The 24,899-nt window shown below is 50.8% G+C and overlaps 1 protein-coding gene across 4 annotated transcripts; it reads right to left on the reverse strand.

The window, feature by feature from the left end:
• Positions 1-1,276: 1,276 nt before the first annotated feature.
• Positions 1,277-24,897, reverse strand: Rrp1 (ribosomal RNA processing 1). 4 transcript variants are annotated; one of them, XM_057794830.1, is made up of 14 exons: positions 24,754-24,897; positions 12,847-13,066; positions 11,980-12,062; positions 11,130-11,187; positions 9,813-9,898; positions 8,181-8,242; positions 6,227-6,356; positions 6,078-6,142; positions 5,689-5,933; positions 4,142-4,221; positions 3,223-3,320; positions 3,006-3,025; positions 2,207-2,326; positions 1,277-1,813 (listed from the first exon to the last, which is right to left on the reverse strand). In XM_057794830.1, the coding sequence occupies exons 2-14, from the start codon at positions 12,977-12,979 to the stop codon at positions 1,626-1,628; spliced, it is 1,368 nt and encodes a 455-aa protein (XP_057650813.1). In that variant the 5' UTR covers positions 12,980-13,066; positions 24,754-24,897; the 3' UTR covers positions 1,277-1,625. The 4 variants fall into 4 exon arrangements, with proteins under 4 accessions (XP_057650813.1, XP_057650810.1, XP_057650811.1 ...); XM_057794827.1 differs by having other exon boundaries at positions 1,277-1,828; XM_057794828.1 differs by having other exon boundaries at positions 1,277-1,828; positions 12,847-13,158; positions 24,754-24,851.
• Positions 24,898-24,899: the final 2 nt, after the last annotated feature.

Genomic DNA, 24,899 nt, shown 5'->3' on the forward strand with positions numbered 1-24,899 from the left:
AGTCCCAGTACACACGTGCAGAGAGGAGCTGGCAGACATGTACTGCACAGTCCCAGTACACACGTGCAGAGAGGAGCTGGCAGACATGTACTGCACAGTCCCAGTACACACGTGCAGAGAGGAGCTGGCAGACATGTACTGCACAGTCCCAGTACACACGTGCAGAGAGGAGCTGGCAGACATGTACTGCACAGTCCCCAGTACACACGTGCAGAGAGGGGAGCTGGCAGACGTGACACGGATCCAAGCGAGGCTGCCAGCACAGGGAGGGCTGCTAGCCAAGGCACACCAGGCATAACTGATGTGCTAACTGGGTCGGTCGCCCACTTCTGAGCATACCCTAATAACTCATGAATGAGACAGAGTGGGTGCATGGTGTGGACTGTTACTGCTCTCAAAGCCATTCACACAGGGAACTGAAGTCGACCACTTTTGTAGCCACCACCATCCTCAGGTGCGCGGGACACTACCTGACCTCCATCAATAAAGAGCCACAGTCAACAGCAGGGGACTCGGTGACTCATGTCTGGAGTTAGGCAGTTAGCAGAGGAAAAGCGCAGGCACTGAGGGCTTCACTGGTGGTGCTGGCTGCAGGCCTTCCCCAGGGCCTCACTCAATACCAGGGACCCTACTACTAAGCACTGACTTTGGCACCAAAGAAACCACACTTCAAAGTGTCACCATACCCAGGGAACGTGCTAAGCATGGCAGCTCCTCCCTTAGAATGATAAGTCACACTGCCTAATGCTGACTCCAGCTTAATCTGTAAGGTGCTGAAGTCACCACAAGCTCTAGGAGCAGACACGTGGCTTTGGTACTGCCCTTCCCAGGACCCCTCACCTGGACCCTGGAGTCCTGGCTGCCCCAGTGGTGGACCCCTAGGGAAGGACAAGCCCACAGCAGCAGGCCTGAGTCTACTCTTCTCGGAGGAATGAGAACCCAGGTGAGTTGTGCCCAGGCCCCCTGCTGGGGTCTCAATACATGCTGTGGCCACAGACACACTACGATATCCCAGAAAGGGGTGATGGCAGCAAGCAGGCCTCTCTGCCATGGTCCTGTCACCTCAGTCAAAGGACCCTCCTGAAAACCCTCAACAGTGCCAAGTTCATGAGGCGGGAACGCAGAGCCCCAAACCACAGCTGCCTGAGGGCTCTTCTCAAGGGTTCTCAGACACACGTAAACACCAAAGTACATAAAAACATACACACCACCCAGGAAGTGGCACCCACCACCCCACACAGACGTCCATACAAAGAGCAGAAGCAGCCGTGTGCTTTGAGGACCATAGTTTATTTGTGGTCAGCCCAGGGCAGAGGTGACAGTACCCACACAGATGGAGTTATTTGGTTTCGTTTTTCTTATTTTGGGGGAGAGAGGCTTCTGGGACCCAGGCTGGACTCAAACTCTAGAGGCCCTGGCCTCTGGCTAGGATTAGGTGTGCACACAGTACAGGGGAAACTATGAGTCTTAGGAGTGAGTTTCTGGTATGTAGGCAATAGCTCTGAGGCAGGCGCATTCCTGAATGCCAGCACTAAAGGGCACTCAGAGGCTACAGGGGCATGCCTAGGTATCCTGTCCCAACAACCAGGGGCCAACAAGGACGATGGCCGTCTTAGGCCATGACCTCACTTCTCACTTTGCAAGGGCTGTTTCCTCTTCCTCGCTGGCTGCTGGACACCAGCCCCCTTTGCTCGGGCACCAGGCTTCTTCTTCTTCACAGGAGGCTCTCTTTGACCAGTATTCTCATCCTCCTTCCTGCTCCTCTTCATCCCTGGGCTCAGGTCTGAACTTGAGGCTTCTGCCTCGCTTCCTCCTGCAGAACAAGCAGCTGGGACAACACGGTGTGTTTCACTCACCCGACTCCTGTACCACAGGTCCTGGGCAGTCAATACAAGAGCCACAGCCAGCACATACACACCCAGAAGGGGGGACGGACACCAACAGTGGCGAAGGTGAGGACCAGTGAAGGATACAGGACAGGTGAGGCTCAGCTCAAAGGCTGTAGGAAGGTCAGAGAGAGGTAGCCCAGGCAGAGCACAGGCACCACAGTTTGAGGGCAGTCCCCACAGACTGCAGGGCTTCCGGTTAAAAAGGGGAAGAGTGCCAGGGTCCCCAGGCCAGGTGCACTGCAGGCGTCTGTGCATGATGGGAAGGGGAGAAGAGGGGGTGAGGCAGTCCATATGTTAACTGCCACCCAGGGTCCTACCTTGCTCGTTCTGGGGCTGCAGTGTGGACAAACGATTCTTTCTCTTCTTCTTCCGCTCCCGCCTCCCTTCCAGCAGTTTCTTATAGGCTTTTTCAGGGACATCATCATCTGGGAAAGTGCCTGAGAACGAACCAGGGTAACAGTGGGGGCACTGAGGGCATGGATCACCTCCCCTCTGCAAGGTCTGCTGTCACACTAGACTCAGTGTGTTCAGCGATGATGACCAAGCTGTGGAGATCCACATTACAGGTCCACGGACCCAGCTGGGAACCAGGAAGATCCAGAAAGGCAAGCCACATGTACAGTGCCAAGGTCTATTCCTCAAACAGGCTTATGCTGCGTAGTGGTGACTGACGTTCTGTACTGCAGGGGTTCCTGGACACTGGTAAAAACCTATCCATCACAAAGTACACACACTCTGTAGTGTGAACTTCATCTAGAAACACTGGCACGAGCTCAGGCCTGCAGGAAGCATCAAGGCACATTCTGGTGAATGAAGAGAGGCTGAAGCAAGACAGAAGAGGACAGTTAAAGGCTGCAAGGCCTCAGAGGCCAGGAATGGCAATGAAGTCTGAGCAGCACTCAGCAAGCAGAGGACGACTGAGTGCTGGGCAGCCTCTGAGTCGATCCCTTCTCCCAAGACACAGACCTCTGCAGAGACTTCTCATGCCTAAGGGATGGCGTGGAACCACTCCATCCCACAAGCGTTAGTCCTTCCTAAGTCATGACGGGCGGGGGGGGGGGTGGACAGGACGACGGGACGGACACGCACACACCCCAGTGCCCACCAGATCCTCACCTCCAGCCAGGACCCGCAACCTGAAAGAGAAGACCGACAATGTCACCACTCAGCTATGGCTCTGCAAGACCACATCAGTACTGCCTGCAGTCCTCCTGGGGGACCATCTCACAGGGCAACACACAGCAAAGGCAGTGGGGGTGGGGCCGGATGGTAAGGACACAGCTGACCATCACTAAGGACAACAGCAGGGGCAAGACCAGGCCTCTTGACTCACTTTTGAATCACTCTGTAGAGGCGCTTCCTGTTCTGAGATGGGGTGCTCTGTCTACTGGCAAGCGTGAACAGTCTGTTAGCAATGGCCTCGTAGTCAAACTGTCTCAAAAGATGCAAGAAAAACAATGGTCAGTGTTCATATACCCCACCTCCCTGGGCCGAGGAGACACTCAGTCAAAGTAGACATTCTCTGCTCAGCACAAGAACAGACCCAACACACTCAGCGCTCTTCCAGCAAGGCCTGCAGACAGACTACACCACCCTGCTCCAGGGCCACACAGTCAAAAGCAGCCTCAGATTCAGAAGGCAGCATGCTCTTCGCTTTATTTCATTGTCTTTCTGAGACAGGGTCTTACTAAGTGGCTGGCCTGGAGCCCACCTCTGGAGTGCAGAGACCAAGTCCTCTCTAAACTCCCTACTCGCCACAGCAGACAGGGTCTTACTAAGTGGCTGGTCTGGAGCCCACCTCTGGAGTGCAGGGATTAAGATACAGTTGACAGGAAAAAAAGAAAATCAGTGGAAATAGCCCAACACATTTTATTTAACCCAAACTACTCCAAACTTACTCATGTGATGGGTTGTCAGTATTAAAGCCTTACTGACATCTGACCTTTCCAATCCCCCTGACCCCACTTCCTGAGCTGACTCAGAGCTATAAACCAAATGCAAACCACTAAGCCTGTTATCACCCTGTTCAAAGCCAGCACCCCAATGACAGGGTCAGACCTGGAGTGCAGCCCACCTGCTCAAAGCACAAGGAATGATATGGGATGCAGCAAGACTGGCTCAGTCCTTGCATCAACCTCTCAGCACCTACCAAGAGCTGCCCAGTTGCCCATCACCCACCCTTCCCCCAAAGCCACCCTCTATGAAGGCTACCCGTCCACCTCTGGGCAGTGAGGCCAGACATGGCTGCCTACCTGGAGGACAGGTCCAGTGTTTTCCTCGTCATCCCACACCTGCTCCTTGTCTGCCTCAGGTTCAGCCCTATGTACGGAGCCTAAAAACAAAATGGAGACTGAACTCAAGGGACCGTGCCTGGTGTAGGGTGCCCCAATACCAGCACCAAGGCACGGAGGACCCTCTTGGTCATGTCCTGGAACAGGCTGGAGAGAGCACAAGCAGCTGGTGTCCAGGGAGTGCGGAGACGAGGAAAGTTGTTCTCGGCAGGCACCTTGGGCGGAAAGGCAGATTCAGGTGTCCCAGCAGTAGGGCGGACCAGGAACACTGGAGCCAAGCTTAGCTCAGCTCAGGACACTGAGAACTTTGACAGCACTGCCTTTGGTAGGAAACAAAGTTAAGACAGGGCCTGCTGGCCTGGCACTCCCTTATAGCCCAGCTGGCCTTCAACTTGGGCAATTCTCCTGCCTCAGCCTCTCAAGTGCTGAGATTATAGGTACACATTCCCACAGACCACTCAGCATCACCTTTAGGTGAGGGACTTCTGGACAATGGTGCTGGGGGACACTTTGGCAAGGACAAGAGTTGCAGGACGGTCTGTTGTATGGAGTGGTTGCTGAGTCACAAGCAGGTACCAATGGGACTCGCCAGGAAACTTAGGATGACCGGGCTACCAAGAAAGACAGGAAGACACACGCAGGATGGCCAGGCACTGACACTAAAGATGAAAGAGGACACCAGCGATGCAGAGAACCCTTCCCTGAGAGTCCATGACCACAGCATCAAGACAAAGGAAGCCGGGCCAGACCCACTGCTAACAGAAGCCTGGCCCAGACCCAAAGCCCTTCAGGGGCCATTCACAAGAAGAATGTGCAATGCACTCACTTGTCCCTTGCTGAGACATAGTCAGACACAGACTGCCAGGAGGGCAGGGACAACAGAGAATCCCAGGGGAGAGCAGCATGAGACCTGGGCTTGACTCAATGCTAGGACAGCTGCCTCACGCATAAGGCCCCAAGTTCCAGCCCTGCCACCACCAAAACCAGAAACAAAACCAGGACAGATGCTGCCTGGTGAACAGGGAGGTCAGGGTGCCACGCAGGACCCAGGGAACATTATAGCCTAGAGGGGAGCACTCCAGGACCTGAGATGGTAGCTGGGAGTCAAGTGCTAAAACAGACTTAAGAAAGCAAACATGGATAGGTGGTGGTGGTGCACGCCTTTAATCCCAGCACTCAGGAGGCAGAGGAAGGTGGATCTTGTGAGTTCAAGGCTAGCCTGGTCTACAAAAGCTAGTTCCAGGACAGCTAGGGCTGTTACACAGACAAATCCTGTCTTGGAGGAAAGGAAAGAGAGGGAGAGAGAGAGGGAGAGGGAAAGAGAGAGAGGGAGAGGGAGGGAGGGGGGAGAGAGAGGGGGAGAGAGAGAGAGAGAGAGAGAGAGAGAGAGAGAGAGAGAGAGAGAGAGGTGTATGCCATCCTACAGTGAACTCTGGAGAGGACAGTCAGGAGACAGAACAATTCAGCAAGAGTCCTGGGCTCGGCCTAGGACAGGCTGGGCTCCTCACCTGCATGTGGCCTCTTGGGTGGTGTGTCTTGCAGATCTTGATCATCCTCTGAGGACTCCTCACCACCATCTGACTCCTCACCACCATCTGACTCCTCACCACCATCTGACTCCTCACCACCATCTGACGCTTCGCCCTCCCCACTCTGTGTGTCCAGTTCATCCATTAGGTCTTCAATGGCCAAGGGAGCCTGTTCCACAATCGTCTCGAGGATGCACCGAGTGATCTTATGCAGAACTAGGGAACTGAGGTGAGGAGACGCCAGAGAGCCCATTGGGTCGGGCTCTCAGACACCAGGCCAACTCTCACAACATGGAGAGTCGAAGGCCACTGGGGCTTGAGAGGGAAAGAGTGAGAAAGGCCAGACCCCAGGAACGCCCACCACTCACTCCTTCGTGTGGGCTGCTATCTGGCAGAAGGGGTCGATGAACTGCAGATTCTGGTCTGCGGTGAGCTATGGAAAAACCGAGAGAAGGAAGTTGTATTCTGTGCTGGGACATGCACCCCACCCCACAGACCTCACCAGAGCCCACTTTACCTCTGCAGCGCCCACTTTGGTCAGCTCCTCCAGGAAGATCTCAAGGAAGTGGCTCTTCACCCCATTGGGGGCCTGGCTGTCAGGGTGCAGTACCTCGGTAGTGAGCAACTCCAGCAGCTGCTCAATTTGTCTGAGGAGAGAGGGAAAAACAGTGATAGCCATGGAGTCGGCCACAGGTCAGTGGTGTCCCTGCTCCCTCCACACAGGTTCTGGAGGAGCCGCCATTCCACAGGCACAACTGACCTCTCACACACATAGAAAAGACCGGTAGGTCTGGGTCCGAGCAGTACAAAGGAGCCCTGCTGCCCAGAACACAGGACAAAACAAGTCCCTCTTGGCCATATTACATGGGAACATACACAGGCCTTTCCTATCTTCAAGACACAAGTGGGAATCCGGTCACTTAGATGCTCTGTGGGCTGCTCCTCTCTACTTGGGAAAATGTGCCAGGTCAGAAAAGACCAGAGGGCCGGGCAGTGGTGGCGCACGCCTTTAATCCCAGCACTTGGGAGGCAGAGGCAGGCGGATCTCTGAGTTCGAGACCAGCCTGGTCTACAAGAGCTAGTTCCAGGACAGGCTCCAAAACCACAGAGAAACCCTGTCTTGAAAAACAAAAAACAAAAAACAAAAACAAACAAACAAACAAAAAAAAAAAAACAGAAAAGACCAGAGGCCAAGAGGAAGGTGTGCCAACAAGGGCTAGGCCTACAGGCCATCCACTGGCTTCCCAGGCCCTGCCATCTGGCCAGCTGGTTGGCAACATGAGGAATTTGTGCATCTGGCACACAGTTTAGACCAGTGGTTCTTAACACGTGGGTCATGAACCCCCTCGGCAAGGGTCACCTAAGACCATCAGAAAGCACAGAGATTTACGTTATGAGTCATAACAGTAGCAGAATTACAGTTATGAAGTAGCAATGAAAATAATCTTATGCTTAGGGGTCACCAAAGCATGAGGGATGCATTAAAGGGCCGCAGCACTGGGAAAGATGTGGACCACTGGGAAAGACTGTCTCAGAGCCCTGGACTAGTACCAGAGACTGAGCAGTCTTCAGCAGCCTGGGTGCACACAAAACTCCTGGGCTGCTGACAATGTAGACTCCCTGACAGCCCAGAACTGTGGCACATGCTGTTTAAGGGCTGCCTGGATGGCTCCATTGAACGGTCACTGACCACAGAAAGGAAAAGCAATACTTTACCAGGCTCAGGGGCAGAAGAACCCAATAGCAAGATGAGGCACAAAACCCAACAAGAGACCAGAGACAGGCAAGCTCAAGATGGCATTACCACATGTGGGAAACACCAGAAACACCTGAGCCAGACTGTGCCACACCAAAACACAGCATGGGCTCCAGACAGACCAGGTAGGGACCAGGGCCCTTCAAGATGCTCTCCAAAAACAGCACTGTTACCATGAGGAAGTCACAACAGTAAATCAGAGAACATTAACTAAAACAAAATGAATTCTGTGTAAGTTACTGTATCCCCAACTGAGCCCTGGAATGACTAAGAACCACAGATCCTAAAGTACTTAATAGGGGTTAAAATAGGTGGTGGTTGCACAGGACTTTAATCCTAGCATTCGGGATCTCTGTGAGTTCAAGGCCAGCCTGATCTACAGAGCGAGTTCTAGGACAGACTCCAGGGCCTGTATTGGGGGGAAGGCGGGGGGGGGGGCTTCAGCTGCATGTGTGTATGACCAGCACACATAATCTACTCAACTGTAGACATGACTGGGCTGGCACAGTTCAGAGAAGACAGAATCATCTGAACCATTTTATTACTTTACAAAAGTAGCTTAATTTAGCACCACTGTGGCACCAAGAAACAAAAAGGCCACCATCTCCCTACAACAAAGAATCACAAAAGAAACTCAGGAATCCTGAGATGAGCCAGAGGCTACAGGTCCCCTCGCCAACCCACCTGTGAGATCTGACTCTCAGTGTGGACTCACCTTTCTTCCCATCCGCGGGTTTTCACGGTCATCAGTGACTCATGCAGGACCAGCCTCATGAGCTTGGACACAAAAGAGATTCATGTTACTGAGAGGACAGTTAACAGGCCACCCAGTTTGCCCATGTCCCAGAAGCCCCTGTCCCAAAATGCATGCCAGGGTGGAGTGCTGCAGACAGGGCGGATATGGGGACATGACACTATGGCCTCTGGACCCTGGGCCTGGAAAGCGAAGCTCTGCACTTGGCTTCATGGGTACCAGGAAGCCAGGCTGACCTGAGTGAGAGGGAAACACAAACTAGAGCCGAGCAGAATGGTCAGGGCACACACTGGGCTCCTCCTACAGCAGGAGTCACCACAAAGCCAAGCTGGGCCTAACTCCCTGCAAGCTCTCCCAAGCCCTCCTTTCCCCAGCAGAGAGCAAGACACAGGCACACCCTGCTCTGAACCACTGCAGCATTAACCGAGGCTCAGTGTCTTCCCATGATGCCCCACTATCCCTTGACAAGGCTCAATGTTTCCTGCAGTTTTCCTGCCTTTAGATCTTATCATATGTCCACGCTGGATCCAAGCCACAGTAAAGACAACGGGTGAGAAATGGAACCTAAGAGCCTTGGTGCACAGAGCACACCAGAGGACACTGGGACACTGCAGGCCTGACTCTTATGCCTACCTACACTAACACTGAGAAAGCCACGAAGCAAGACTTGGTCACACATGGTACAAAGATGAAATGGACCTTGGGGGCTGGAAAGATGGCTCCATGGTTAAGAGCACTTGTTGCTCTTACAGAAGACCCTGACTCAATCCTCAGCACCTATAGGGTGGCACACAACCATCCATGGTTTCAGAGGATCTGATGCCTTCTTTGATCTCTTAGGGTACCAGGCATGCATGTGGTACACATACATATATGAAAACCTCACACAAACACACACACACACACACACACACATAGGAAAAACTCACACACACACACACACACACACACACACACACACCGCACTTTAAAAGAATCTTTAAATGGACCTTGGAAAGCAACAGCATTTACCACAGCAGAGGCCCAGCAATAGCAGCCTAGCAGATTACATCTTAGCATAGCCACCCCATAAAAGACCTTCCCCACAGACCCACTCCCTGCTACAGGAGGTGTTGGACCCCCGACATGTAGCCACAGTCCCACAGCACACACAACCCATCTTCAATCTGTTTCTGTGGGCAGGCTCCAGCACTACAGGGAAGGACAAATCTGTGAATCCACCAGGGCATGGGAAGCACGCACAAGGCATGCCCACAGAACTCAGGTCTCTATTCCTATGCAACTCACTGGACAAGAGGAGCACAACACAGAAGAAGGAAAACAAACAAACAAACCAGGAGCCAAGCCCTCAGCTAGACGGGATCTTCACTGCAGGGGGACTCAGTTCCCTTCCTGCCATGTTCTGGGGCCAGGGTTTACTGGAAATCACAATGGCTGGCTCCTTTAGGAAAGCTGCAAGGTTCCTTCTCTGAACTACTGACCCTCAAGATGGGGACACTTCAAGCAACAGCAGCACTGCAGCTGTGCATTCCAAACCAGCCCTTGCTGACGCCTTCACCGCAGGGCTCATGGGTCACCTGCTTTGTGTCTCACCAAGTAGAACTTGTCCAGGCGCAGTAGGTCGATGCCCACCCACTCTCGGATCATGGTCTGCCAGAACGCCCGCAGGAACAGGTGCTCTAGAGGGAGAGAGCACACACGCATCACCAGAGCCATGAGGAAGTCCCTCGCGGGCAGCCCTGGAACTCCTTGCCTGTGTATTCTCTCACAGGCTCAGAAGCAGGAGTTTCCAGGCTCCACAGAGAAAACACACAACACGGTTCAAATCAAGCTGTCACTCTGTGATCTGAACAAATGCACAAGGAAGCAGGGGACTGGGAAAAGGAGTGACTACTGCTGCAAACATCCTTCCCAGGCCTCTATGTCCCTGCCTAGGCTTGCACTGAGGACCTCCTGACACCCACGCTAGACCTTTAGCAAGATGTCACCGAAGCAGAACTGTAGGTAGAGGCCTGGCGCTGACTCAGCTAGATCCTTTAGTCCTGCAGGTAACAGATGGGTCAGATATAGGACACAGATTCTAAACTGTACCCCATGTCTAAGGAGACGCTCTAAACCCTTGGTACTGTAAAACACAACCAGAGTAAACAGGGGGACTGTGCTGGGGCACTAATGTAGGTCCTGAGGTGGGATCTCACCCAACCAGAGGAAGGCACCATCTGCAGGACAAGGAGTTAAGCCCTGGGAACTCTTGGTACTTGAACACAAGGAAGACAACTCAATCCCAGTGGTCTGGTGACTAGATCATGAAGTGTCACCAAGTGGCCAGCTTTGTGCTCAGCAAAGCAACTCTCCTGCCAGTTCTCAGAGAGCAGAGTAGGGAGCTCAGGTCCACTCTATCTTTTACATGCAATTAAAGAGATATCCATGACATACATCCATGATGGGGGATCCCAAGTTCAAGGTCAGCCTGAATTCCACAGTAAGAACCTGTCTCCAAAAGAGAGATGGGAGGAGGGATCTCCCAACTCAGAAAATGGCAGCTCACAACTGTCTGTAACTCCAAGATCTAACACCTTCACACAGACGTGTGTGCAGGCAAAACACCAATAAACATAACAAAATAAATGAATGAATACAATGACTGTCGTAGCTATCAGGTGGAAACCACCTAAACATGTTATCATGACACTGAGCTTTTCTCTGTATGTTCTATGTATGTTTCTCTGCGTGTTCTCTGTATGTATGCCTTTCACTCCTGAGCCCTGTCTGTTTGGTGAGTACAGGCTGAACACTGGGTGGCGTTCCACACAACCACCTCCCTGTAGCTTGAGGTCTGAGAACACACTGCTACATCGGTAGCGACTCTGGTGTTGACAGGAACAGGCCTGGCTTCAGGGCTGTACTCACGTGCCTCTGTGGTCTGAAAAGCATGGATGAGCTGGGAGATGGTCCTTCCTAGTTCTTCCTGTGAGGGGAAATGAAGCGCAGTGTCAGCCCTGAAGCACTGTGCTCCGACAGCAAACACGACCAATGCCCACTCGCTCCACATGAAGAACCAGCTGCCAGCTGGCCTCCATCCAGGGGCCTCCAAGCTGCAAAAGGCCTACTCTGTGGAAGCCATCAGACTCTCCCGATAAACAGTGCTGGCCTCCTAAGGCAGCGGCCCTGCAAACGAGGGTGACAGCCCCAGACAGCACGGCAAGATTTTCCATCTTGCCTTGAGACACAGCTGTCTTCCTAGCAGGAAATGGGGCCAAGTAGACACAACAATCATTCTCTATCTTTCTGTCTTTCACTGTCAAGCATGACCCAGTATACTGGCTAAGATCCCAGCACATCCCCCTAAAGAGACGGTTGTTTTAGCAGGCACAAGAATATGGGGTCAGGAAACTACATGTAAGGTGCCTCCAACTGGTAAACAATTCAGGAGCTGGTCTAAAAGGCCTGCAGGAGAAATGGCCTCCCATGAGACCTGGATTCCTCCCTTACTTCCATTATATCAGTACTGGGTTTCCAACATCAGCCCACCCTGGCCTACACTGTTTGCCACCACATCACTAAGATGCTCTGTCAGCCAACCACTCCCGTCCTTCCCAAGCGCCGGGACCTTCCAACACAGGCCCCGGTTGTCAGCCACACACAACAAGGGATATAGCTGAGTGACGCTACCCAAGTCTCTGGCTACGTTACATGGAGGACAAACACATGTCCATCAGCCTGCCATCCATTCCTGTCTAGTACCTTCCCAGGCACTCACCTGCAGGAGCGGCTTGTCCTGCATCCACAGGCAGTAAAACAGCCCTTTCCATATCTTCAACATCTCCTCTGGATTGAAAGCCCCTGAATCACAAGAGCAGTCAATAGTCAGTGGGTTCAGAAGACCTTGGAACCTGCTTTTCCGAGCTGGAAGGAAGAATGACTGCCTAAGCTACTCCAGAATCTTATCATTGTGCAGAACTGGGCAGCCAGCCCCTCCCCAAAACATTCTCCAACAGAGCTGCAGTACCTGTGACTAGGGGAACTCCCCCTGTAGCTTCCGCACCAGCTAAAAGACAGGTATCAGTCCCACAGGGTCAAAACTCAGAACCGCCACACATTCCGGACAGGATGGTGGCCCACAGAGAACGCAGTGATAATTAAGCCAGTGTTAGACCAAGGAGTTGTAGCCTTTCTGTTACATCTCGGAGATTAAACAGTGAAAGTTACTAGCAAAGGACATAACCATCTTTCAGTGAGGCTCATCCAGACTTGCGGTTCTCTGGCTGCAGCGTGAAAACTACCCTGTGTCCTAAAGCCTAGGGTTGTGACCTCGGCCAAATCACTGTTCAAGTAATCTAGAATTTGCATCAGTGAAGGGATATCCAAAAGAAGCTGAGGCTACTGGGAGGGGGTTGCCCTTCGAGGACCGTAAGCATAGAAACCACTCAGCAAAAGGCGTGTTCTGGGAAACTCAAGGCTACTCCGTTAGGTACACAGAACACTGATAAGGGCCGCAGAGCACGAGCGAGCTACGGAGGAAGGAAAGGCGTGCCGCCCGACGCGGACGGCCTGGGCCAGAACTGCCTGCGCACCAGGCCCCGCGGGGCCTACGCAGCGGAGGTTCCGAGCCTGCCCGCCCGCATACCTGTGGCCCGCTGCGACCTGGTCATGATGTACTTCCGTAGCTTCCGCAATGCGCGGTCCCGCGTCACCTGCTCATTGCCGGCCAGGCGCTGCGCCAGCTGGACCTCCGGCGGGAGCGGCAACCCAGGAACCATGATGAGGACCCTGAGACCACGCACTTAGCGCTTCCAACGCCGCCGAGCGATGCGTCACGTCTGCACGACACCACGGCCAACGTCACACTGCGGCGACACAACACAGCTAAACGTCAAAAGTCCCGGACGATGCCGACGCACGCTGCTGCCCCTCAGTGGCCTGGAGGCGCAACTGCCGCCTGCAGTGAAGATGAAAACCTGGCGTCTGGCTGGGGCAACTGATTCTTGGTAGGGTCAGAGCATTGTCTTGGGCTCCCCCTCCTCTTTACGGAAAAACACGCACAGCGCGCAGCAGCGATGCTGCATTACAAGGTCTTGATTTGGCACTACCTGTCCATAACTACAACGTCCATCCCTGGAGGGCTGCATGGAGTCGCCCCTCGCTGAGCATCCTCTCCCTATACCACTGAGAACTGTGGGCCTTACCCAGAGTCCAGATAAATCCGGGCTCCCTGGGAAATCCACCCTGCCAAGCCTGTTGGAGACCATCTGCTTTCCTTGACAGAGAGAAAAGCAAGAAATCGATCATAACTCAGGTTTTGGGATAAGGTGCAGAACACTATCCTTACACTGGCCAGGCAAATACATACACTATAGAGGGCAGACAGTGTGCAAAACTTGAGTGTGCCCTGGTTAGGGAGTTGTGGTGACAGCCATTTGGGACACAATTACAAAAGTGCCCATGTAGCCCAACGTCTGATATGTCAGATTAGAATACAAAACGATTGCAGATTTCTTTGGTGTACCCTAGAGTTTCACAAGACCATCACAAGTCTGAGGACTTGCTGGGGAGATTCACGAGACCAGCAGAAATTCGGACTTAATGTTACCTTAAGATTCCCAGTTGGTTGCCACACCATAGGTCAGTTAAGCCCGGGATCAAAGTAACAGATAAGGAAGGTCGCTTTATTTGGAAAGTTAAATACTGGAGAAGAGACGGAGGAACTGATGTCCAGCGTTATCTGAAGAGGAAGTGGAGCAACCGGAGGGGGAGAGGGCATGTCTAAGCATGTTTAAGCACTATGACAGGAACATAGACAAGTCTGTACTTTCCACAGCGTCAGAATTTATTGAACCGATAAACCACATCAGCAGCAACTTTCAGAGGCATTCCATTTTCCTTCCTGGCAGATTCAGGCAAGCTATCTTAAATTCTTAATATTAACGGCCCGATGGCGCACTACACATCACCCCGTAAATATATCTACCTATACATATATGCATATGCCAAGTCCTTCTTGGCTTCGGTCCTGAAACTCTGCCTAAGGGTAGTGAAGGCATAAAGAAAGGACGGACACACAGACACACGTACAGAAGGGTGGAGTCGGATGAGGTAAGAGCACTCTGATGGAGACACCTACTACCACTGTGACCAGGAACCTCAGCTTGTTTATTGTGTCCAGCACAGGGAGGGGAGGTAACTCGTCTCCATAGGTGGCCTCTGTAGGTGAGCAGGCTTTGTACACTAGTCAGTCACTCGCACATGAACCCGGTGTGTGCCACCACTGCCTGGCCTGTATGGCTGCTGGGATTAAAGGTGTGTGCCACCACTGCCTGGCCTGTATGACTGACTAGAGTGGCTGCTAGGGTTAAAGGTGTGTGCCACCACTGCCTGGCCTGTATGGCTGCTGGGATTAAAGGTGTGTGCCACCACTGCCTGGCCTCTATGGCTGACTAGAGTGGCTGCTAGGGTTAAAGGTGTGTGTCACCACTGCCTGGCCTCTATGGCTGACTAGAGTGGCTGCTAGGGTTAAAGGTGTCTGCCACCACTGCCTGGTCTGTATGGCTGACTAGCTTTGCACTCTGCTCTTCAGGCAAGCTTTATTTCTTAGATCATAAACAAAATATCGCTATATTGGTTGGTATGTAAATAAGTACTTTGGCCTATCTTTGCTGGTATGATTTTTAACAGGTCCATGTGCTCCTGCAGTTAGAGTTTACTGTGCTAAAATTCTAGGGTGGCACTCTTTACTTTCAGGAGTAAGTTATTTGTGAGTCCGTGCCTCCTGGGTGGGGCTGGGTGGACGGTGCCATTCACATGCACACCCAAGTGCACAGTCATCTGCCATCCCAAAACAGGCAAAAGTGCCTTGAGATGGGGCTCTCTAAGCAGGGGAGGAGAGGAATGGACAAAGCACATCATACACACGTCTCACAATATATCACAATGAACCCACCGTCCTGTGCATCTAATATGCAATCATTTCAAACATCCATCTCGCCAGTAGGCTGATTTTGCCAGTTTAGGAGACAGGTGATCACAGACCAGTGGACACCTTTTCACTAGCCTCTGGTACTGATAGGACAAATGTCTAAGTTAGGGTCTCTATTGCTGTGAGGAGACACCATGACCACGGGAACTCTTATAAAGGAAAACGTTAAATTGGGGCTGGCATTCATTTCCGAGGTTTAGTCTATTATCGTCAAGGCAGAAAACATGGCGGTGTGCAGGCAGACATGGTGCAGAAGAAGCTGAGAGTTCTACACCTTGATCCACAGGCAGCAGCAGGAGACACTGTGCTTGTAAAACCTCAAAGTCCCCCACCATACACAATGACACATTTCCTCCAGCAAGGCTACACCTACTCCAACAAGGCCACAGCTCCTAACAGAGCCACTCCCTATGAGTCAAGCATTCAAACACATGAGTCTATGGGGCCCATGCCTGTTCAGACCACCACAACAAACCTCCTTCTAACGGTCTGGTCACAAGATGCTTGTGAAGTCTTCAAATCTCAAGAACAACACTGGTTGTTAGTCATTAATTGCTTTTCACCAGAGCAAATCTCAAGAACAAAGACCAGTGTTTATTTCAGGTCAGGCTTGTCCAGAATCAGCTGCCTGGGTATATTTGCTGGAATGTTCTACAATGGACAACTAGGAGAGGGTAGCTGCTCCCAGGCCTTGCCATCCTCCAAACTCCAGGTAATGGAAGAAACTATATTTTCCTGAAGATGCCAGGGTTGGGTGCTATCAAACAGGGAGTCAGCCAAGATCCCAGCTCACTGCTCAGCTTCAGTGTGGTCTACTACAAGAGAGGGACCCAGAGAAAGATCTTCTGAAGGAGAAGAGGTGTGGACAGCCAGGTCCAAGCTTACCTGAGCTCTCTGGCCTGGATCCTCAAGTAGAGACCAGAGCTGCAGGGCAGGTTGGCCTGGGTCGAGGGGTGGCACAGCTGGGGGATCTGGGATCTAACATTCGCAGTCACATGTGTGTGAAACAGAGGGTGGTTTTATAGGAAACAGAGGCAGAGGAGACTCAAGGGATGATGGATGCTGAATTCAAGACTCTTGGTGCAGAAGGACTAGGATAGAGTCTCCTTATCTTCTACCAGGTAACCAGATGGGAGTCTCAGAAGCAGAGGACAACATCTGGATTTACACATGAGATAAGGTAATGACCAGCAGTCTGGGTGAACTGAGTTAGCAGGCAGACTAGAGGTCAGTCTACAAACCAATCAGTTGTTTAAGGTCATCGTGGTGGCGCCGGGCTTTAGTCCCACCCAACAGAGGCAGATGGAGCTCTGTGAATTCCAGACCAGCCTGGCCTGCGGAGTGAGCACCAGGCCTGGCAGAGTTATGAAGTGGGACTTTGTCTCAACAAACACCCATGTTGTTGGATTTTCTTTCACTTTAGCCCCATGTGGGAATGTCAAAATGTTGTTGGTTGTTTTACTCTTTTTACTCTTGGCTTTTGGAGGGCCTGCCACCCAGCTCCCAAATAAATCATACAGAGTCTTAGTCTTTCTGACAAATGGCTGGCCTTCGCTTAGCTGGTTTCTAGCTTTTTAAACTTATTACTTCCCCTCCCCCCATCTACCTTTTGCCTCTGGGCTTTTTTTCCACACTTCAGTAATGTTACTTTCACTCTTACTCTGTGGCTGTACTCTTTTCTCACTCTTTGATCTCTCTTCCTTGATCCCTGATTTTTCCTGTTTATCCTCTCTGCCTGCTAGCCCTGCCTATCCTTTCTTCTGCCTCGCTATTGGCTGTTCAGATCTTTATTAGACCATCAGGTGTTTGAGAAAGGCAAGGTAACACAGCTTCACAGAGTTAAACAAATGTAACATAAAAGAATGCAACACATCTTCGCATCATTAAACAAATATTCCACAGCATAAACAGAAGTAACACATCTTAAACCAGGGCGGTGGTGACACACACCTTTAATCCCAGCACTCCAGAGGCAGAGACAGACAGATCCATGTGAGTTCAAGGCCAGCCTGGTCTACAAGAGCTAATTCCTGGACAGGCACCAAAGCTACAGAGAAACCCTGTTCCACAACACCCCCACTTATTGAAGGAATAAACATAGGTATAGATCAGGAGGTGTATGTAGCCTCCCCAGAATTTCTGGTAGCAAATTTTTGAATGAAATTTATTAAGAAGAGACATGAGTCACTAGGAGGCACTCAGAAAGGTCTCATATACATACATACATACATACATACACACATACATACATATATTTAAGGTAGATTAGGAAGTTATGAGGAGGGCATCAGAGGCAAAGGAGGTCAGTGGAGTTGGCTTTGTATAGCTGTCCTGATAGTTAACTTGTTAAGCGGTTTTGGAGCCCCACCCAGAATGCCAAGCGACACACAGGGGTAGGTGACAGATTGGCTGTTATACAGGTGAAAATAGCCTGATTCAGCTTCTGGCTTGGGACCTAGGGAACTCTAACTCTCCCTCACTGATTCACCTGTCGGAGCTAGGACACACATGTGTGACTTGCTGCCGTCCTCACGGGGTTCTGTCTTCTTTGGGAGTGTAGCTGGCTGCTCCTCTGCAGCCACACGTCACTTTCTGTGTGTGGAAATGTCACCTCACGCCCCACGTGGCTAGGCGCTCACTCCTGGGTCTGATGAAGACAAAGCTGATCAGTCAGGATCATGGGTCTTCAGGAGAGACTAAAGCCACTATGAAAAACACTAAGAAAGAAATTCCGGGTCCTGACACCAACCATCCCTGGTGCCCCCCTCTACCTCCCTTCTCTGTGGAATTGTTCCTCTTGTTTTTGTTTATTTTTATTTTATTATGTAAATGAAAAGGCTGGAAAAGTTAAGAGTTCATGGCTAGCTGCCTTCCCTTCCCCTCAGAAATCAGGCCACGCCTCCCCTGCACCCTGCTCTTTACCTTCTATGGAGGCCCCAGGGACCTGTAGGCAAGTGAATTTCCTTACCTCTGCCACTCTGAGCTAACAGCCCTACTGCCTACCGCAAAACTGGCTTTGAGTTGTGGGCAGGCTCCTCGCCCGCTGCGGCAGTTATGAGAGATTTCTCTAAGGTGTCCTCTCTCTGTCCCCGTGTCTCCCTCAAACCTCCTCACCCTGTCCATTACAGCTGTCTCTTATTCCTTTATCTCTCTCCCTCACCCATATTTTCATTATGTAGCCCTGGCTGACCTGGAGGTCCACTTGTCTCTGCCACGTGGAAAACAAGAAAAAAGACCAAGCCTGGGCAAGAATTTTAGCAGCATATACCACGAATCTCTGACAGGAAAGTTCATCAACAATGAAACGTAATACATAGAAATATTCCTTAAAATAGAGGGCCGAGGTGATGGCTCAGGGGCATTGTGCTTGCCTTGCAAGCCTGAGGACCTAAATTGGATTCCCATAAAAGAAGTCGGGCGTGAGGGCAGGTGCTTACAATCCTAGCAATGGGCAGGAAGATAGGATTCCTAGGGTCCAAGTTAACTAGTCTAGTCTCATCTGTAGGAATCAGGGTCATAAAACTATTTCCCAACAGTATAGACACCATACACTCCCAAAGCGGAGGCCTAACTTAACATTAATTCTGCCATGACAGGCTGCAGGCTAACAGGACTGGGCGTCACCCTCACAATAACCAGGAAAAACCTGGGGACCTGCAGGGGACCAAACAGAATTGAGACAAACAAGTACAAGATGCTCCAGAACATTAAGAATAGCTTACCTAACCTGTATATAGATTGCCAATTTCCTTATAGCAACGCCAGTACCAATCCCTGTTTGACCAGACTTCTGTTACCTCACTCTGGCCCAATCGGGAGTTCAAGCCCCATCTGAACCCAGAATTACTCTACCTGCTTCATCCTTTACTCTTTAAATCCTGTCATAGCTGAGCACCAATGCTTCCCCTGATCCAATTGCTGTGTTGGAACTGACGGACAGCCCAAGCTTGCAGTAAAGGCTCTTTGCTTTTGCGTATGAACTTGGACTCCTGGTGGTCTCTGGGGGGGCTCATGGTGCTGGCATAACGATTATTTTTTTAGATAGTCTAGGCTAGCCCACATCTTCTATCTTGCTTCAGTCATTTAAGCTCTGGGATGACAGGCCTGTGCTTCCATGCTGGTTTCTGAAGGCTGGGAAAGCAGGTCCTGTCTGCTTTGTTGTCAAACAGCCTTGGGGACACAGCCTATGGGAGATAGCTCATGTCGGCCACAGAAAGACGTGTGTTTGTCCACGCCACCAGCCTCTTCTCCCTGTGATCTCATGCTGACCCACTTCCTGTCTTGCAGAATTGAGCAAAGTTCGTATGTGTGGGCTGGTTTGTCCTGCATTTTAGACACTCCAATCTTTCAGCTTGAGGCTCTACTCTCGGACAACAGGTGGGGCCAAGAACCTGCTTGTGACAACCCCTAAGTCATCTTCTGGGCAAACTTGGTAGCAAAGACCTGTAATCCCAGCTACACAGAAAGCTGAGGCTGGAGAATCCGAAGTCCAAGGGTGACTTGGTGCATGAGTTCAAGGCCAGCCTGGGCATCTTAGACCCTATATCAAAATGAAAATTGAATTAAAGAGCCCGAGGTACAGCTCACAGGTAGAGGTTGTGCCTAGTGAAATAGGCAAGGAATTCAACTTTTTTATGGCCAGTTCTAGCCATGACACCTTCCCCTCTCCTGCCTGCCTCCATCTCTGCCCACAGGGATGACACACTGACTCCCTCACACGGTGAGCCCTGGATAAACAACCATGTTTTCGCTGGGGCTAGCCGGCCTGTTTCCACAGGTGTTTACCTCCTACTGGGAAAGTGTGGGCAGCTGCAAGACAGGGCCAACAGAGAGTTGTCCGTCTGCTGGGGAAATCCCAAAGGCCCAGAACACCAGGCCATTCTGTAGCCCATCCCTGTCGGGATCGGAGTCAGCAGCTGAAGGGAGGAAGGCAACCACTACCCCTCTGTGGTCTACATCTCCTCTCCTGGTCCCTTCCATATTTCTAGGCTTAAAAAAGAGCCTGCTTATCTCTCTCTCTCTTTGGTTTTTCAAGACAGGGTTTCTATGTAGCTTTGGAGCCTGTCCTGGAACTAGCTCTTGTAGACCAGGCTGGCCTCGAACTCACAGAGATCCTCCTGCCTCTGCCTCCTAAGTGCTGGGATTAAAGGCGTGCACCGCCACCACCCAGCATAGCCACGGCCTCTTAAAACTTCTCACAGGCCCACGCCTGCAGTCCCAGGACCCAGGAGGCTGTGGCAGGAGCAGTTTGAGGAGTTCAAGGCCAGCCTGGAGCAGCTTGACTTCTAGGCCAACCTGGGACACAAGTGGAATCGTGTGTCAAAATGAAAAACAGATAGGGGCTGGAGAGATGGTTCAGAGGTTAAAGCGCTACACAAAGTGAGCGCCAGAGTTCAGCTCTCTATAACCCACATAATCACTGGGTGGGCATAACCGTTCTCACAGGGTGGGAAGGCACAGATGGGTTGGTGTTAGGGTTCCTTGGAGCAAGCCGGCTATTTAAAGCGGCTGTGGCACAAGCTAGCTACCTAGACTAGCCGTGTTGGTGCGCTCTGGCTTCAACTGAGAGAACCTGCCTCATCGAGTAAGCTGACAGCAGTCTGAGGAGGATATCTGATACAGGACCTCCTTGGGCCTCTCCACACGCACATGTGTGTGCTCGACCATGTGTTCCCGCACGAACACACACACACAAAAGAAAAAAATTAAAAGCAAAATAAAATGCATCCATTTCCTCCCTTTTGTCAGCCCTCTTCCCCCTTCAGAGATGGTTCACATAGAGGGTTCCCAGCAAAGTCCCACTGTCTACTTCATGCGAGTGTTCCCTGCCCGCCAACCAGTGCAATCCCAGCATGGGAGGCAGCACGCTGATTGGCCCACATGCCCCCATCCTGCAGCATCCTATTTCCTATCGTTTCCCTCAATACTGAAGACAGGGCAGCGCATCAGCAGACCCTTAACTGGTGAAACACATCTTTCTCCTTTTCCTCCCAGAGTTCTGAGGTTGGAATTTAACCTACAATAAATTAGTATTATTATTAGCATGTGTGTGTATGTGTGCTCATGCACACATGTGTGCGTGTATGTGTGGGTGTACATGTGGAATCAAGCACATGGAGACCAGGACTGAAATTCAAGTGTCATTCTTCAAGAGACTCCCACCTTGTTTTTTGAGACAAGGTTTCTCCCTGAGATCTAGCTCACTGATGAAGGTAGGCTGGCTAACCTGCCATTCCCTGGGGGTTCACTGGTCTCTTGTCCACTGTAGGAATTATAAATGCCAGCCATCCTACCTGTCTTAATTTAAAAAAAAATATGTATATGGGTGTTTTGCCTGTATCTTAGTTAGGGTTTATATTGCTGTAAAGAGACACTATGACCATGGCGCCTCTTATAAAGAAAAACATTTAATTAGTGGCTGGCTTACAGTTTCAGGGTTTAGACCACCATCTTCAAGGCAGGAAGCATATCAACATGTAGGCAGACATGGTGCTGGAAAAGGAGCTGAGAGTTCTGTACCTTGATCTTCAGGAAGCAGGAAGAAACTGAAACACTAGACCTGGCTTAAGCATCTGAGACCTCAAAGCCTGACCCCAGTGACTTGGCTATTCCAACAAGGCCAAACCCCCTAATAATGCCACTCCCTATGGGCCTATGGGAGTCATTTTTATTCAAACCACCATATTCCAGTCCCTGGTCCCCATATACTTGTAGCCATATCATAATGGAAAATGCATTCAGTTCAACTTCAAAAGTCCCCATAGTCTATAACAGTCTCAAACGTGTTTAAAAGTCCAAAGTTCAAAGTCTCTTCTGAGATTTATGCAATCTCTTAACTGTAATCCCCTGTTAAATCAAAATAAAAAAGCAGATCACATACTTCCAACATATAATGGCACAGGATATACATTATTGTTCCAAAACATTGAAGGGAGCATAGTGAGAAAATACTGGACCAAAGTAAAACCAAAAACCAGCCAGGTAAACTCCAAACTTTGCATCTCCATGTCAAATGTCAAAGCGCTCTTCAGATCTCCAACTCCTTTCGTGAGCTGGCTCCACTCCCTGTTAGCATCTTCCCTCAGCAGGAAGCATGACTCTGGCATCTTCAATATCTTGGGGTCTCCAAACCAACCTAAGCTTCACCTGTACAATTTCACACAAGGGCCTCTCTAGGCCTCCATTCAGGGACAATCTTGACACATGCCTGGCTTCAGTGGCTTTCCTCGGTTGTAGAGGGAGATTCCATAACCCCTTTCTTCTACCCTTGACTCTAAAACCAGAACCACACAAGTGAAGCCACCATGTTCTGCTGCTTGCTGGCTTTGGAGCATGGTCCCTGTACAATCTCATCTTCACCTGCTTTCTGTTTTGATGAGTTCCTTCATTGCCTAAGTTTGACTGTTCCTAAAACTCGATTTGTAGACCAGGCTGGCCTCAAACTAGAGTTGGGATTATGACACGCACTGCCACACCTGGCCCTAAGCTTTTCTTTAATTCCTTTTCACACATTAGAAGCTTAGCTGGGAGGGATCTTGCCCTGAGGTCATCCACAACTCCCTTTATTCCATTTAATATCAGGACTTTCTCTAAACTGATACAAGGTGTAGCCCCATTCTACTTCCTGGTACCCCTTTTCTACTTGAACATGTATTTGTAACTATATAATACATTTTAATAAAAATAACATTTGTATTTGTGTTTCTGCTTGTACATTTCGTATCTTTCCTTCCTCAGCTTGCTCTGCTTCATTATAGATCTTTATAAGAGTGGACGCTAATAACCGCAGGACAGAGTCAATATCAGGCTGTTTTGAGGTTTCCTCTGCCAACACAACTAATCCAAAAACTCTTGACTTTAGCCTCGGGAAGACTTTTCAGATAAGGGCAAAACCAGTCACATTCTTAGTCAAAATATTACAGAATGTTCTCTAGGCCATATGCAAAGACTCCTTTCTGAAACCTCTAGAGCCAGGCCCCCACAGTTGAAACCACCCTCAGTGCCACTGTCTTCCATGTTCCCACTGGTATGGCCCATTAAGTCCCACTTAAAGCATTCAATTGCTTTTCTAGTCCAAAGTCCCAAAGTCTACATTCCTTCGAACAAAAGCATCCTCAGGTCTATCACAACAATCCCCCAGTCCCTGGTACCAACTTCTGTCTTAGTTTGGGTTTTATTGCCACCATCCCAGCCTGCATGTGTGTCTAAGCACCACTTGCATGCCTGGTGCCTACAGAGGCTCGAGGTGGGCACTGGGTCCCCTGGAACTAAAGTTACAGCTGGTTGTGTGCCACAGTGTGAGTTCTGGGAACCGAAAAGGGTCCTCTAAATTGCCAGGCAGTGGTGGCGCACACCTTTAATCCTAGCACTCAGGAGGCAGAGGCAGAGGCAGGCAGATCTCTGAGTTTGAGGCCAACCTCAAACAAGAGCTAGTTCCAGGATAGGCTTCAAAGCTATAGAGAAACCCTGTCTCAAATAACAAAAAAAAAAAAAAAAAAGGGGGGGGGGGGCCTCTAGAAGAGCAGCCAGTGTTCTTAACTGCTGAGCCATCTCTCCAGACCCTAACGCGGCTCTTTAACTGGGTTTTGAGGATCAAATTCAGATTGTCACACTTGCATGGCAAGCGCTTTACGATGAGCTACCTCTGCAGCCCCAAATTCTTTTTAGTTTTTTAAGACAAGGTCTCACCAGGCTAGGTGGCTTAGCCTCTCAAGGGCCGGGAAAATAGGTGTGCACCATCAAATCCAGCTATCAAATTCTGACAGTTTTGCAGATGGAAAAACAAGCAGCAGGGAACTGGGACTGAAGCTCATGTTAGACCCTAAATTACCCGGTAAGCCCCACCTACCCAAGAACCAGGTAACTTCCTGGAATGCTGGGAGTTGTAGTTCTTGAAAATAACAGGGCATCATGGCAAGCTATTGTGGCCTATGGAAGACTTGTCTCCAGGTGATGCTCCTGACCAAATTCCATCTTGGTTAGTATTTGATCTTTTAGTAAAAGCTTGCTTTAATTTGGGCAAAAAGGTGGAACCGGTTTTTCTCTGGCGAATCTCAGGATTAACAATCACTCAAGCAAGACCATTGACAGTGCATACTGAGGTCCTCATGGTTCCCCGCCTGTGCTGCGTAAGAGAGAGTGGGGGATGGACCACCCCACTCTGTGCCCAGTAGTGGGGCTAGGATCCCCAAGCCCTTACAGCCCAATAAAACCAAGTATGTCCACACCCATTTCATTCAGGAAGAATTGACTTCCCAGATCATGGTGGACACCCCCCATAGGTTATTGTTTCATAACTCTGTTTTTGTGCCCACCCCACGGAAAGAAGGCTAGGGACCCACCCAGGCTCTCACCCCCCACTTCATGACCACAGGGCAAAGGGGAATCGACACGGCCAAGGCTGGACTCGTGTCTACCCACTTCATGGAAAGAATGAGCCTCCCCCTACGCCTGCATCCTGTGTGAGGATTTGAATGCTCCTAGGACAATCAGAAAGTCTCCGGCGGTCACTTCGCGCCATTAAGGGGCGATCACTACTCCCAACATCTCAACCCCACTTACCCGTTCGGGGAAGGGGCGTGAGGTCTCCACTAGGGCTCACACTCCACCCACGCCCAGTCTCGGTCTCATGACAGCCTAGAACCGAGGGTGACGACACTGGAGAACGGGAGGATGCAGCGCCCCGCCCCGCCTCTTGTCACGTGACA

This window comes from Chionomys nivalis, chromosome 19 (assembly GCF_950005125.1).
Source record: "Chionomys nivalis chromosome 19, mChiNiv1.1, whole genome shotgun sequence".
Classification (NCBI taxonomy): domain Eukaryota; kingdom Metazoa; phylum Chordata; class Mammalia; order Rodentia; family Cricetidae; genus Chionomys; species Chionomys nivalis.

Bases quoted from the DNA above. Each gene is read 5' to 3' on its own strand.
- Rrp1 (XM_057794827.1), bottom strand. From the start codon at position 12,979: ATGGTTCCTGGGTTGCCGCTCCCGCCGGAGGTCCAGCTGGCGCAGCGC. The intron at 11,188-11,979 runs GTGAGTGCCTGG...TTCCCCTCACAG, and splicing joins AGGACAAGCCGCTCCTGCAG to GAAGAACTAGGAAGGACCAT. The intron at 8,243-9,812 runs GTGAGACACAAA...TTTGTGTCCAAG, and splicing joins GCCTGGACAAGTTCTACTTG to CTCATGAGGCTGGTCCTGCA.